Source organism: Trichechus manatus, unplaced genomic scaffold (assembly GCF_000243295.1).
Source record: "Trichechus manatus latirostris isolate Lorelei unplaced genomic scaffold, TriManLat1.0 scaffold00004, whole genome shotgun sequence".
Lineage (NCBI taxonomy): Eukaryota > Metazoa > Chordata > Mammalia > Sirenia > Trichechidae > Trichechus > Trichechus manatus.
The window spans coordinates 1,059,826-1,076,564 of NW_004443940.1; the positions used below are offsets into that span (position 1 = coordinate 1,059,826).

The following is a 16,739-nucleotide window of genomic DNA, read 5'->3' on the forward strand; positions in this document are numbered from 1 at the left end:
ATGCGCATAATTATAAAATGCTGCATGAGTGCTTCCAATCTCATTTAGAATAATACACAAAGTATAGCTAAAGATAATCAAAGGTCATGGAATGATTTTGATTCTTCCAGATCCATACGCATGTCTCCATTTTTAAAGTTAAAAAGTGCCCAGTAAATTCTCTGAAATCTAGTGAATAAAAACCTTAGTTAAAAATGTGATCATCCAATATGCAGGTAATTTCCAGATCATGGATATCTTTATTAATTTGGAACATATTCGTATCCAAATTAATATTTACATATTTTTTAATTGGCTCTACTTTTCTCCTATGGTGAATATAAGCTGTCACGTTTAATGGACATTACCTGCATTAAACTAACTTATGATAAGCTATATTTAAGTTTCTCTTTCCCTTGTATTCCCTTCCTTCATCCCTCCTTCCCTCTCACCTTCCTTCCTTCCCTCTCTATTTTTCTTCTTTCAACATTCCTTGTTCCAAAAAACATGTAAACTGGCTTAAGAGAGTAAGTAAATACGCAAGCAAACACTAAACTAAGGAAACAAATAAAGCCAGTTTATAGACTAACTGGTTGTTTTGTCTACTGGGCCTCAATTTTCCCCACTTTTAAATCTAACATTTCTATCATTCTCTTAGTATTTTTTTTTTCCCCACCATTACCACTTAGTACCAGTCTGAGCCAAATTAGCTCACAAACTTATCTTCTACTTTGAGATTTATTAAGAATGGGACCTTTTGGGTATCGAGAAAAGATTAAGCCAATGAGTTAAAAAATTTGATTCCCAGACAGAAAGCTAATGGTGTTTTTTAGGTAGTAGCTGTGCGACCAAGAAGATATACATATAGACATGCATCTTGGACTGCCTTCTTTCTCTAGTTCCCCATCATGACCCATGAAGAAATTCTGCAATCATTCTCTCCGTGACTTGTCACGTGTTCCTGTCCTACCTCTCAAGTCAAAGGCAGACACAGGAGAAGAGGCCTATCCCGGTTTGTACACATAGAATCACATAAAACATAAGCACGCTGACATGGTACATAATTATGCATGTGTGAATTTTGTTTAACATACGGTCATCATGCCAGCACAAGACTATAAAAGGATAGCTCTCTGTTTTGAAATCCAAACCATTTTTCTTGGCACAATGGAATTAATATATCTACATCTCTTCTATTTTAGTAGAGAATTGGACCTCTAACAAATATACCTCCCTATTTTTACATATTTTGGAGAAGAAGCCACAGGTTTGAATCTTATATTCATAAACACACAGGAAAAAGGAAAAGAACAATCAAGTATTTCTTCTTCTTTTTGATTGCACAATGAACTACAGTGGCTTCTCCATAAAAATACATCCATTTTTTTCATGCCTACCCACAAAGTAAATGGTGCCCAAAGCATAGGTGCATTTTCTTGGCAAAATCATTAAAGTTTGTGTGTATGGGGTCTCACATTCTTAACTTTCAGAACTTCTGAGGGTAATTTATGGCTATTTTGCAAAATAACCATATTGATTTCCTTCTCCATTGGCCATCAGTGTAGGAGGACGAAGAAAAAAGATGGAGGCAGAAGTGGCAAAGACAAGCAGACTACAGATGCAGGTATGGTGCCAAACAGCAATCAAGCTTTGGAAAATCATGAGAGGCCAAGAGCAGGCCCCAAGCTGTGCGATACATAGCAAATCTTTACGATGCATTTGACTCAGACTTACTATAAAGTTGTATACCATTCCTCTAAAAGAAGCCTTGTCCCATGCAAGGATTTATGAACATTGCCAATAAGACTCCAAGAAGGAAACAGGCTTCTTGATGGTGTTCTCAATTTCAAACACCTTCACAAATGCCAACAGTGCAAGTGATAAAAGCCAGTGATGGTTTGAGCCACATCTAAATGAGGAAAAGACAATGGAAATGAAACTCTGGAGGCAGTGACCACTAACAATGGGTACTGAGAGGATGATGGAAAGCAACTCTGCTCTTAAAATATCATCCAGAATGAGGTCGTGGAGTCTGAGATCCACAAAGATGCTTTGCGCATCCATGTAAATAATAAGATTTGGAAAGTAACAAATGAAAGCACACGAGGCAAGCTGAACAAAAAGCACTCAGTTCCACAGTTGCTGTGTACAGATGGACATGAAAGCAGAATGGTATGGGAAACTATACCATTGAGGCTGAAGATAAGAAAGAAAGCAAGGGAGATGCAATGTTTTGATCACTTCTAGACTGAGAGAATCCAGGTAATCACCAGCTTGGCAGAGAGGACACATTGCAAGACAGATTGCTCTTGGTTGTTGAAGAATGTTGAAGCAGGACCATTTTGGAAATGCAAAGAGGTAACTGTGCTTTGGAAAGAGGCACAAAATAGCCAATTTATTGAACTCTAGGTGGGACTGCATGGAGCGGGCTTTCCAGATGGCACCTCCATGACAGACAGATCAGCTCTTTTCCCAGCTATATTTTCTGCAAGGCAAACAATATAGGAAATGAAGCATTTGGATTCAAGAATCATTTTTCCACATATTTTTTACCTAATGGTCAAACTGCTGAATTTCTGAAAATGGCTTCAGGAAGAATTGAGTTTCGTGACCAGCCTGATTTTTACAAGGCATTCACCATGTTGATAACGTTATGTTCCTGGTAAGGCCACACTTAAAATGACAGCATCACTATTGACTGGGAAAAGAACTAAAGGTGGCAGAGCCATACCTCTGGACTTGCAAACATTTCACAATAAAGGGCACCCTGTGTTGAGAGAAAGGGAAAGGAGGAAAAGAAGCCAAGGTGAAGCACCTCAACACATACATTTGGAAATCTTGCCAAGAAATTGTGATTCTTCTAAATACTTGTTGAACTTGTCATATCTATGCATTTGATGAAAATGGACCCGGTAATTCTATTTTCACGAGAAGAGCAACATTAGAGTGATGGAGCAAAGGATATATAGTTGTTAGTGTTTGACAATTATGTTAGTTTTTGGCAACAGCACATCAACCTGTATAAAATTCAAACATCTTCTGGCTTTCAAGGGTTGCGAATAACCTAGTGTGCATTGGAACCTGAATGAATGAATTCCTATTGTTGTCATCATCTCTAACATGTGAACACAATCCACACGTAGAGAGGCTGGCTCCTGAACGCAAAATGAAAATTACTGTGACTAACAAAGGGAATAGCGTCACCATGGGTAAATATACAAAAGCCCCAAATAATTATCATAGTCACAGCTTGGCAGTGAGTTTCCAGACTATGAAATTAGTTTTCTTGTGAAGAATGGAGATTTTACAAGGATAGTATAAACATGGGGTAATTGGAAAATCAAATTGCTCTTTGTGAGTTATTGTAAACTCTGGAATAATGGTGATAACATTTATTAATAATAAAAAGAAAACCTCCCTATGAATCACTGTAGTTTGGTGTTATTAGCAGTACTGTTGCCAAGAATGCTGGCTTTGGAAGTACAACAGTGGAAACTTTAAATTGTGAAGTCCGAGCCCCAGCTTACCCCTGACACAATGAGTTCTCCTCCCAGATTCTGCACTTCTGCCTTCACCTTGCTGCAGATATTGAGCTGGTGGCAATACAGGGCAATTCGTTGAAGGTAGGCTAATAAATCCTGCTTGCATGCTGAATCAGGACACTATAAAACATTAAAAAAAAAAAAAAAGGTGATCTCAATCAGTAAGTACTCTTTAGTTTCTAACACTTGCTATATAAAAGCTGCAAGAAAGAATGATTTCAGTGTCATGTACTTTAACTACATCCATTGAACTTAACTTCTGCATAGTGTATTTTAGGAAGCCTACAGCCAATAGTTTAGAATGGTTGCCTCTACTTTAATAAAATTTTATAAAGAGAATATTTGAAGATCTTCCAGAAAGTCTTACTGGGACTTCTGTAGATGGTTATCAGTATTTTTAACCAATTGTCTTCTGAACTGTTAGGAAAATTAAATATTCTCCACTTGTCTTCCTGGTGCCCCATTCAACATTCACAACATGAAAAGTTCTTTTAATGCAACCAAATAATAACGTAACCATAGCATAATAACTACCAAAGTAATGGTGGCAACAAGGAAACTCCTCTGTGTGCAATCTCTCTGCCACGCCATAAGATAGAGTTTCAATTCAACTAGCTGGGGGAAAAATCAATTATTTTCCTTTATTTTCAAAGGAATGTATCATTCACTCCAAAAAGTCTGTATCACTTTTTATATTCCCATATTTATCAAAATTTTTAGCACCATAATAAACTCCCTTTAAATGAAAGACTCTAGGATAGTTCATGAGTAGTGTAAGAGAAATTGATTTGAGTAGAATGAAGTTAAAGCCAACTGGAATGAATTCTGAAGAGGAAGAGCAGAGGCTTTCAATGGATGTGCCAGGGTCGACTGTGGTGGTGGTTGTTGTGGATGTTAGTTGCTAGTGAGTTGGCTCTGACTCATGGCAACCCCATGAGCAACAGAATGAAACATTGCCTGGTCCTGCACCATCTTCACAATCATTAGCACGTTTGAGTCCGTTGTTGGGGCCACTGTGTATTTTGAGTACCTTCCAACCTAGGAGCCTCATCTTCCAGCACTTTATCAGGAAACGTTCTGTTGTGATCACAGGGTTTTCATTGCCTAATTTTTGGAAGTAGATCACCAGGCCTTTCTTCCTAGTCTGTCTTAGTCTGGAAGCTCCACTGAAATCTGTCCACCATGAGTGACCCTACTGGTATTTGTATTACCTGTAACATAGCTTCCAGCATTGAAGAAAGACACAAACCACCATAATATGACAAACTGACAAATGGGTGGTACAACTATGGTTGTTCTTGTTGTTAGGTGCTGTTGAGTCAATTTCGACTCATGGTGACCCCATGTGACAGAATAGAACTGCCCCTCAGGGCTTTTTTAGTCTGTAATTTTTAGGAGAGCAGGTGGCTAGATCTTTCTCCCATGAAGCCACTGGGTGGGTTCCAATCGCCAGTCTTCCTGTTAACAGCCAAGTGCTTAACCGTTGCACCACCAGGGCTCCTAAACTCATTGCCGTCAAGTCAATTCTGACTCATAGTGACCCTATAGGACAGAGTAGAACTACCCTATAGGATTTCCAAGGCTGTAATCTTTATGGAAGCAGACTACCACATCTTTGTCCCCCGGAGCAGCTGGTGGGATTGAACTGCTGACCTTTTGGTTAGCAGCCCAATGCTTAACCACTGCGCCACCAGGGCTCCACCAGGGCTACTAGGGAGTTTAAATTCTCATTGTGACTGAAGTGGGTAGATGTCCATTAAGTACAGAGTTTAGCAGAATTCTTCCATCGACATTTACATGACTCACTGAAACATTTCTGAGGCTACAATACCAATGGCTACCCAGCACTTCAAATATATTCCTATTGCTATCAAATATTCAGCTCAAGCTGCCCTAGGCCATTTAATAGTTTTGGCTTAACTGGGCACTTATAAAGGAAATACAACTACTAGATACCTTGATGAAAAAGAGTACAATAGAAGTACTTACAGTCAAAACTAAAGTTAGAAAAAGAATATGAGACAAAGACTCCAAGCTAAGTTTCCTTCAAGCTTCAGAAAGAGGATTCAAGAAATAATTCCTCAATACTGTGAAGTCACTGGTTTTGACATGTCATTTATTTAATAAGCAACAAAGGGGTCTCTTTTACACATAACACTTACCACTGTGGTATTTTTTTCACTATTTATCAAGAAAGAATCCCAGAGAGACTGTTTTTAGCTGCCTACAAGTACTTAATACTGTAATATTTATTCTACTCCAGAGACCCATATACTGAAAGGAATTAACTTTAAAATGATATCTCCCTAAAGGGCTGACAAGGCTTTCAATATGAATACCTTGCAGCAAATTAAACTGGAAGTTCTATCTCTATGGAACAGTAATTAAAAAATGCAGCAGTCCATAAAAGGTTTATATTGCATGCATATCTCAAATCTTCATAAAAATATTTTCAGGCAAAATAAAAGCAACCAATCAACTCCTTGGTAGCACTCATTCCATTCTATTGTTTCAAACAAAGCGTTTAAAGCATGCACAAAAAGGCATGATGGATCAGGAAAAATACTCTTACTCCATGGAAATAGGGGCAGAGTTTGAGAAATAAACGTCCCATTCAGATAAAACTTTAAAAAAAAATTGCAAGGTGCTTCACATCTAATCACAGTAAGCATGCCATGAAGAAAGTGTTGTGTATAAGCTTCATCTGTTTATTTTTAAAAGTCATTATTAAATAGCAAAGGAGCCCTGGTGGTGCAGTGGTTAAGTGCTCAGTCTCTAACTGAAAGGTTGGCGGTTCGAACCCATCAGTCTCTCCAAGGGAGAAAGATGTGGCAGTCTGCTTCCGTAAAGATCACAACCTTAGAAATCCTATGGGGCAGTTCCGCCCTGTCCTACAGGGCCACTATGAGTTAGAATTAACTCGACAGAAATGGGTTAGGTTTGGATAGGGTCGCTATGAGTCGGAATTGACTCTATGGCAACAGGTTTATAAAATAGCATGTTAAATACTCTGTTGCTTAATTTCAAAATAAATCAGAAACCTGGTATGTATGTAGGTGTGTGTTTTCCATGGATCAAAACTGTTCTGGGAGTTCAGTTGCATAATTCTTGGAGAATAAAGTCCGGAAATGTAAGCTTAAAATGAAAAACACAACTAAAAATGTTGAACTTGAGGAGCCTAAACATATCTAGCCACTAAGATTCAGAGTATAACAGAAAAGCCATCTAAACCTCACTCACTCCTCCCTGGGAAGGAAGGAGTCATTCCTAACAAAAGTCTTCCCAGAACCACCTATCAGTCTCGGTCACTCCACTCATCCTCATGCCTCTCAATATTTGCAGGAAAGAACGTGGCATTTTTCTTGCATGTGTCTTTTCAAATTGGTTAACTGGCTCTCTTTTCTTTCACATGAACTTTCTGGGATACTTGTGGAACTCTGTCTGATGAAGCTTAACTTATACTTTAAACTTCAGGTTACTTTGCAGTTTATATTTCCCTGAAATTAGAAATAGCCATAATTTAGTCTTCTACTTCCCCAGATGAAGGCGGTTTCTCAAATTACGGTATTTCTCGATTTCTTTGATAATGTCAACTATTAAGTGCTTCACAAAAATGTCAAGGTAAGAAAAAAATTCCCTGAGATTAACCACCAAACATGTTTAAACAATTAAATTCATAAAATGTATTATTTGCAAAGTCTATGAGACAGTCTGTCAGTTCTTATTTGAAATGTAATCCTAAAAGTTTAGTCATCTGTTCTTTTCAGCCTTTAGGAGATGAGACAATTTGGTATTGACTTAAAGGATTCTAGAGCCTGGGATGTTGAAAGAAGCAAGTGTTTAGAACAGAAAGCCTAATATTAAGGAATGAGGTAGGAAAACTCTACTAAGTAATACAAGGACTCAGCAGACATAGAGAACCAGGGTCTTTATGGAAGAGCATCCTCGAAGAGCATCACTGTATTATAGTCTAGTAAGCAAAGTCATGCTCAAAATAGTATAGCACGTAATAGCTTATTAATATTTTATATTTAAGGAGCTTATTTTATATTTTGGTTATAAATGGTTCAAATTGTAAGCCACTGTTGCTTAAAAGGATTATTATCAGCTATCTGGTAAGGTCTATTGCCTAAAGTACTCTTACAAGAAATGAAACATCATTGCAGCAAGGCATATTTAAAGTAGGATCTTAGAGTTCCAAATGAAGCTAAATAAGATGAAAAACCTGGAAATAAACATTCGAGGTGAGATTGAGGACTATTTTAATGTGCACGCTAGTTTGGCCTGAAAGCACAAGAGATATTCTGAGAATTTTATTTATCTCTGATGCCTTTGAGTCTGGCTGAAAATTAAGGTGAAATCTGGAAGTTCCATCATGCAGATTAATCCCATTTATGAAGAGCATTGGTACAGTGAGATTTATATTAAATAGCAAGAGGCAACACTCTCCCCCCACCCCCTTTCACAGACTTTCTGCATGAGGACGATTGGGATATAGCTTAACTCTTTGGGGGCTCTGCCTCCTAAGTAGTAGGGGCTCTTCTTTCTCAAGGAATTTACGGCCATATGAACCAACCTCTGCCATCAGCTCAGTCTCAGCAGAATTCAAGGCTAGCTTGTAAAATGTTAGTGATACCAACAATTCATTCTTCAGAGGCATTTTATAGAATGCATAAAACCCATTAGGGAACCCAAGTGCTAATTAATGATTCCACTCAGAATCTGCTCCCTCTTCCCTCTTATATTACCTGATCAGCCACAGCACGGGCTAATTTGTCCATTCGAGAACCTGCTTCGGCAATTTTCTTGGCAGCATTAATGACATCAGATGTGTTTTTCAATGGGCCTTTACCTCTGAAACAACATATACAACATAATTAGAAGTCCACTTAATGACAGGAATCAGACAAATCTACCATATCCCTTATCCAGGATTCTGGTGTTGTATTTGATTTGGCTGTGGCTATGTGCGTGAAAATTTGAAAGTTTTCTTGATTTATTTCAATTTTCATGTTAATAGTCCACATCAATTCATTTTTAGGGACTATTTTCTCATATTTTGATGTGCATCCTCACATTTTATCTTTTACATTCATTTCTATATTTTTAAACAGTGGTTCTTTAGAAAAGATGATCACCCCAAGGACAATGGAAATTTAATCTGAAAGTGCTCACCATGTGTCTGATGCTGTTATACGCACTGCCTCATTTGGTCTCATAACCACTATAGCAAGTGGGTATAATCATTCCCATTGTAGAGAACAGGAAAATGTGCCAAAAAAGATCAATTAACTCATCCAAGCTTACACAAGTCATAGATTCGAAATTTAAAGCTGAGTCCAGCCAAAATAAATGCAAATACATCGTCTTCCACATCTTCCATACTGTGCCAAGTGTGTGTATGTGTGTGTGTGTGTGTGTAGGTAGGTAGACAGACAGATAGAAAGATAGGGAGCAAGTCCTAGTGGCACAATAGTTAAATGCTCAGCTGCTAAATGAATGGTCAAACCCACCAGCAGCTTCGCAGGAGAAAAGACCCAGTGATCTGTTCTCGTAAAGAATACAGCCTAGGAAACCCTATGAGGCAGTTCTACTCTGTCATATAGGGTCAATATGAGTCAGAACTGACTCGATTGCACACAACAACAACTATAGATGTATATAAAGTCCCTGGGTGATGCAAATGGTTTGCAATCAACTATTAATTGAATTACGGTGTTGGTGAAGAATATTGAATATACCATGAACTGCCAGAATGAACAAATCTGTCTTGGAAGAAGTACAGCCAGCGTGCTTCTTAAAAGTGAGGATGGCCAGACTTCGTCTCACATACTTTGGACACATTATCAGGAGGAAACAGTCCCTGGAGAAAGACATCATGCTTGGTAAAGGAGAGGGTCAGCGAAAAAGAAGACCCTCAACAAGATGGACTGACACAGTGGCTGCCACAAAGGGCTCAGACAGAGATTGTGAGGATGGCACAGGAGCAGGTAGTGTTTCGTTCTGTTGTATATAAGGTCACCATGAGTCGGAACCAACTCAACGGCACCTAACAACAACAACAACTAATTGAAAGGTTGGTGGTTCAAACAAAACCAGTGGCACTGCAGAAGAAAGGCCTGGCAATCTGCTTTCATAAAGATTACAGGCAAGAAAACCCTATGGTGCTCAGTTCTATTCTGTAACACTTCACGGGGTCTCCATGAGTGGGAATCTACTCGAAGTCGGGTTATACATATGTATGTATATTATATTTATATATCTTTTAAGTCTACTTTGGCAGCTTGAGAAGCAATTGTCTCTTGTGCAAAATGGGGAAATATTTGGCCAGAATTTCAGAAATCTTTTGAGCTGTTAGTCTCTTTGGCATGTTGCTTCTAGCACTGACTTATGAAGGAACACACAAAACAATGTGTAACAGTAAATAACTTTATTCTTCCAAACAAACAACCCAATGTTTTCAATTAGGTGAAATTTTATCATTTAATATTTAACCATAATATTTAATATTTATAGGTCTTAATATTATAAGTCTTGGAATATTTAATATTATAAGGCTTTTCAATGTTTGTTATACAGGAAAATGAAAGCTGCATCATAAATTTTTAAACAAAATGTAGGGTGAGATATACCTTCTTTCCCCTCTCTTGAGAGGTAAATAAGGAATAGTTGATTAAATATATTTATCTTATTTGTTAATTTTTCAACTTATCCTGGTCTTCTTATGTGCATAAGAATCAATGCATTTTTTTAAGTTTACAAGATTACATTCTTACACTTAGGAATATGGACAAAAACTACTCAGAAGGGATTTATGTAGATTGGGTTATATAGAGTGGGCAATGATCACCATTGTTACATAATAATATTTTATAAACTGGAAGACAAAGTGTCATTTATTAAATAAATGTTAATAAAGGGCATGCTTGGATTTTGTTCAATTTCCCTCATTTCCCTTCTGGCATTTTTCTACATTAGTAGCTAAATGTTACATGTATTGAGTTCATGTCAACGCTTAAACGCACACATAGCAAAATACAAAAATTAAGATATTTCTCTTTTACTGTGGTAACATTAACTCTTCCTCAAAGAACATCAGTTTTTCACCTGCTATTTAGATTTTAAAGTATGACAGAGATCTCACATATAAATTTTCATGGAACGTGGATGAGTTAAAGATTCTGTGACAATCTGGTTTCTATTCCTTAACGTTACCTTTTTTTAATATCCCTAAATAAGGTTTTCATTGTTTGTTTATTCTTTTTGTAAGGAAAATTTGAAGGCAGTATCTGTCAATGTTATTTTTGCCGTTGAGTCGCTTCTGACTCACAGCGACCTTTATAGGACTGCCCTAATATTTCTCTGTAGCTTCCAGAATTTACAAGAACTCCTGCAGTTTCACTCTGACACCATATTTGTTGTTACTCTCTGCCTCATCTGCTTCACTTTGCAATCATTCACTTTTAAACAGCTACGAGATGTACCCTGATTTTTATTACCAACAATCGTGTGTTTATTTCAAGAATTTTGAAGGATCTAGGAAAATTCTTCCTCATGAACTTTATGATAACTTTCAACAGTTGACTTATTTTGATAAAATGTGCTACATGAGTAAAACCATACCAGTTGCCATCGAGTGGATTACAACTCATGGCAACCCCATGAGTGTCAGACTACAACAGTCCTCCATGGGGTTTTCAATGGTTGAGTTTTTGGAAGTAGCTCACCAGGCCTTTCTTTGAAGGCACTTCTGGGTGGACTCAAACCGACAACCTTTTGTGTTCATTAACAATTTTCATTAGCCAGGGACTTCAAGGTAATAACCTGTGGCCGTAGAGTCAATTCCAATTCATAGCGACCCTGTAGGATCTCTACATAGATCCTGAGTTTGCTTGAAGCACAGGCCCCCATTGTATAGCAAAACCACGATTAGAAGCATTTCTTTTGTGACTGCACTGCAGACTATACATCACAGACTCACAAGTAAATTGTTATGGGAAAAAAGTGTTTATCACTTTAAAATTCACAGTGTCAATTCGAATTTCAGATTAAAATTCTTTTTGCTAGCTGGTGACTGGGGTGTATTTCATAGAACTAGAGAGCAAAACAGAAATGAGATCATGAAATATCATTTCCTTATTTTCTAGTTGAGGAAACTGAAACCCAAATGAGGAGACTAAGTGACATGCCCAAGATGAAACTGCCTCACAAAGTGCAATCAGGACTAGGACCTATGTCTCCGGAATCACAGTTCAGCGTTCTTTTCACTATAAATGTTTCTTCCATATGAGAACAGCTAAGTGCTATGCTCAGAGAAAAACTAATAGCCTTAACCACATACATCATCATGCAAGAAACAAGGAAAACAATAATTATCTGACTCATTGAGTAAGAAATAGGAAGAAATGACTAAAATTATAAGAAGAGATTAATAAATTAGAAAATATAAAAACACTGGAAATAATCCCCAAACTAGCTCCAAAACAAGAAAGAAAAGCAATGATGTAGAATGATATACTTAGATGGCTATCTACCTAATCAAGAAAAAAATATAAAACACAAATATTAAAAAATAAAAAAGGTACAAGTAAATATCCTTAGAAAAGGGAAAGTGAAAAATATTATAAGACTACTTTCCTCAAATATTTGGAAACCTAGGTGAAATAACATGTTTGGTTAACATATTTTACCAAGACTGACCAGGAGATTTTCAAAATCTTAGCCTGTTTGATATTCACAAAAGAAATAAACAAGGTTATCAGAGAGAGAGAGACCCTCAAAAAAATCAGTAGATCCAGATGGTTTCTCAGGGGAGTTCTGCTAAACCTTTAAAGAGTAGATAATTCCAGGGTTATGTAAACTTTTCTAGAATATAGGAAAGGAAGAAAAACTTCCAAAATATTATAATCACATGAACATGGTATTATCAGAAATAATGAAAACAATAATTATCTCACTCAAGAAGTAAAGGAAGTCGGAAGAAACTGATAAAAACGAAGACAAAACTATATATTTAAAGGCATATACATAGGAAGTAAAACTGAAAAAGAATAACAAGGAGAAGGAGGGGAAGGGGAAGAGGAAGAGGAAGGAAGGAACAGGAGATGAAGGAGAAGGAGGAAATGAGTAAGGAAGAACAAAGAAGGAAGAGGAGGTGGACAACAAAGAAGCAGCAGCAGCAAAGAAATGAAAGAAGTGGCATTGGTCTTAGCTTAGACAGACTCATAAAAGCTAATTGTTAAATTTTCAGAAATTTGGTGAGCCAGTTGACATTATGATTATAGCTTAAAATCAACCATCAGTGATAACAGTATTTAAACCAGCAAACACTAAAAATCAGCCCCTCCCCCTCCCAAACAAAAAAGTAAAGATACCAGGTACACCACTCAAGAGGAAACACATTATGACCTCGAAAGGGTATATGGGGGGAGGGGGCTTCTTCATCTGGGCAGTGCTTTTAAAGGTTACTTTACACTAACGATTTAAGTTGTAAATTTATTTTTATGCACTTGTCTGTATGCATGTTATATTTCATAAATCAAATATTAACATTTATTTATAAATAAGAAAAATTAATGCATTTGAATTATGATGTTGGTGAAGAATACTGAATGTACAATGGACTGCCAGAAGAGTAAACAAATCTATCTTGGAAGCCAGAATGCTCCTTAAAAGCAAGGTTGGTGAGACTTCGTCTCATGCACTTTGGACATGTTATCAGGAGGGACCAGTCCCTGGAGAAGGACATCATGCTTGGTAAAGTAGAAGGTCAGTGAAAAAGAGGAAGATCCTCAACGATTTGGCTTGACATAGCGGCTGCAACACTGGGTTCAAACATAGCAACGATTGTGAGGATGGCTCAGGACCAGGCAATGTTTTGTTCCATCGTACATAGCGTTGCTATGAATCAGAACCGCCTCAATGGCACCTAACAACAAAATATACCAATACCCAAAAGGAATCTCGAATAGTTGAATACAGCATGTAGGGAGGGGATTTGCAAACTTATTGAACCATTGTTGTTGTTAGTTACCCATGAGTCAGTGCTGACACTCATGGTGATCCAATTGCACAACAGAACAAAACGTTCCCTGGTCCTGCTCCATCTTCGCCATCACTGGCATGCTCAAGTCTATTGTGGCCACTGTGTTTTCAGTGCTTTCCAATTTAGGGGGCTCATCTTCCAACATTATATTGGACAATCTTTCTTGTAATCCATAGGGTTTTCATTAGCTAATTTTGGAAGTAGATTGCTTGGCCTTTCTTCCTAGTCTTTCTTAGTCTGAAAGCTCCACTGAAACCCGTCCAACATGGGTGACCCTGCTGGTATTTTAAATACCACTGGCATGGCTTCTAGCATCAAAGCAACACACAAGCCATCACAGTACAACTGACAGATGGGTGGTACTGAACCTCGTAACCTCCTTCTCAATCCCAAGGCTTCATAAAACATGTCTGGGAAATACCACTTCACCAGTCAGCTGAAGCTGTATGAAGACAGCACACTAGAAGAGCTGAACGAATCTGAGGAGTGGTGAGCAGTTAGTTGAGACTGCAAGACCATGAGCTGAACTACTCAAATAAGTACTATTTATATTATGGCCTTGTCTTAGGTACCTAGTGCTGCTACAACAGAATACCACAAGTGATGGCTTTAACCAAGAGAAATTTATTCTCTCACAGTCTAGGAGGCTAGAAGTCCAAATTCAGGGTGTCAGCTCTAGGGGAAGGCTTTCTCTCTCTTTGTCAGTTCTGGGGGAAGGTCCCTGTCATCAGTCTTCCCCTGGTCTAGGAGCTTCTCAAAGCAGGAACCTCGGGTCCAAAGGACGAGCTCTGCTCCTGGTGCTGCTTTGTTAGTGGTATGAGGTCCCTCTGTCTCTCTGCTTGCTTCTCTCTTTTGTATTTCAAGAGATTGACTCAAGAAACAACCTAATCTTGTAGATTGAGTTCTACCTCATTAATATAACTGCCTTCTAATCCTGCCTCATTAACATCATAGAGGTAGGATTTACAACACATAGAAAAATCACATCAGATGACAAAATGGTGGACAATCACTCAATACTGGGAATCATTGCCTAGTCAAGCTGACATACAGTTTTGAGGGACACAATTCAATCCATAACAGGTCTTGAACTGGAAATATAAACATCAAGAAAACGGAGACAGAAGACTAAATTGAATAAAGGTAGACCTTGAATAGCAAGCTGAAAGATTTTTATTTCATTCTGTGAAAAGAGGAGCTAGTAAAAGTTTCCAAACAAAGGGAGCTGGATGGTTGCTCTTTAGTGTCTGAAGTGGTATGATCTGACAGGCTAGAGAATGAGAGCTGAAAGGCTAGTCTAGAGATACCTGGGCTGAGAAATTTAGTGTCTGAATGAACTAAGGCAGCAGTGAAGTTTGGGAAGTGTGGGCTGATTACATGATTTTTAAGTCCACTGTTCAGAATTTTACAGTTGATTGTCTCCTAAAGTTTTTTTTTGTTTTTTTTCTTAGCCTCAGCCCTTTTTACTTCAAGATCAGAACTCAAGGCTAATCTTAAAATATAGTTCTGTCCCTTGCTATATAATTGAACTTGGTTTTCATTCCCGAACTGCTGCTGTCTACACACCTTTTCATATTGGGACACAAGGCTGGCACATTCTCTTTGTTTCTGAAAACTGACATTAGAAGCATGAATTTTTCCTGTACAGGACAATGCTCTGCCATTGCCCGTGAGATGGAAGTCAAGAACTGAGCAGGGAAAAGACACGAAGCATAATCAGCTTTATCCTCCGTGAAGAAGTTATTGCACAAATAATGAGGCAGAACCTCTCCAATTTTAATAATAATGGAGTGGATATCATTTAGATTACTGAATCAGATTAATGAACTAGCTAGTGATAAGAATAAAACAACAAGCTATAAATGCACGGATATTTTTGCACCCAAATGCCCTTTAAACATATGATTTGGGGGAGTAGCCAAGTTTCAATTCCTTATCAGCTATAGACTTTCCTTGAAATAAGTGAAAATATTACATAGGTATCCACTGAGTTATAGAGCTGAAATTATTCCTCCTTGAGGTAGAAAATTCAAGGGCAATAATAATCATGAATGTGATCAAGTGAAGTGAGCTTAGGCGGGAGGCCACAAAGAGAGGCACAAGCCAGCTGCCTCTTTGGAGAAGAATAGGCTCTGCAGAAGGAGGCAACAGCAAAGTGGAGCCTTGCTGCATTCCATTTCCAATTCATACCCTCTTCTGGTTCTCTGGTCATTAATTACAGTCATCCTCCCTTTGCCCCCACAATGGGGAAAAAAACTACTCATCATGTAGTGGAAAAAATGATTAACCAGTAGCATCCTAGACATTTCATTATTCAAAACAGAGTAAGACGATTATATGAAGTCCCTAGGGAATTTAAGTGGCCTTCCTTTCACTGTTAAAACTACACTTTGACTAATAGGAAGTCTGTTGTATTTAACATCATCTAACAAGACCCCACAAATATCTCACTTCCTTGACCACAGTTTTATATAATCCAGAACATTATAAAATGTTCTCTTGATCTGAACTGTCAACATGACTAGATTCATTATTCACTCTAAACTAATGAGATTATTTGTTCAAGTGATGCTATTAATGGATTACATGATATCCATCAGATAAAGTACTACTAAATGTTGAAGACAAGCAAATTAAGTCATCACAGGCCTTGAAAAGCAATGACTGAAGCTGCCATGATAGTCTGATCTGTAGGAAATTCAGACTTGAATAATGGCTCAGACTGTTTTTATTGTTGATGTTAGGTGCCACAGAGTTGGTTCCCACTCAAAGCAACCCTATGTACAACAGAACAAAAAACTGCCCTGTCCTGTGCCATCCTCATAATCTTTTCTATGTTTGAGCCCACTGTTTCAGCCACAGTGTCCATCCATCTCATTGATGGTTTTCCTCTTTCTCGCTGACCCTCTACTTTACCAAGCATGATGTCCTTCTCCAGGGACTGGTCTCTCCCAATAACATGTCCAAACACATGAAACGAAGTCCCGCCATCCTAGTTTTTAAGAATTCTGGCTGTACTTCTTCTAAGATAGATCTGTTCATCTATGGTATATTCAGTATTCTTCACCAACACCATAATTCAAATGCATCAGTTCTTCTTTGGTCTTTCTTACTCATTGTCCAGCTTTCCCATGCATATGAGGTGATTGAAAATACCATGGCTTGGGTCAGGC

General features: G+C 37.9%; 1 protein-coding gene across 6 annotated transcripts in view; it reads right to left on the reverse strand.

The window, feature by feature from the left end:
- The window catches only part of CTNNA2 (catenin alpha 2), a 1,267,087-nt gene that overhangs the window by 37,683 nt on the left and 1,212,665 nt on the right, over positions 1-16,739 (reverse strand). For 5 of the 6 annotated variants that reach the window (XM_004369146.1, XM_012555844.1, XM_023732394.1 and 2 more), the window contains 2 exons: positions 8,270-8,375; positions 3,507-3,641 (listed from right to left, as the gene is read on the reverse strand). In XM_004369146.1, coding sequence (XP_004369203.1) covers positions 3,507-3,641; positions 8,270-8,375 — 241 coding nt within the window. The remainder of the gene's footprint in view (positions 1-3,506; positions 3,642-8,269; positions 8,376-16,739) is intronic. The other variant, XM_004369147.1, reaches the window with a different exon arrangement.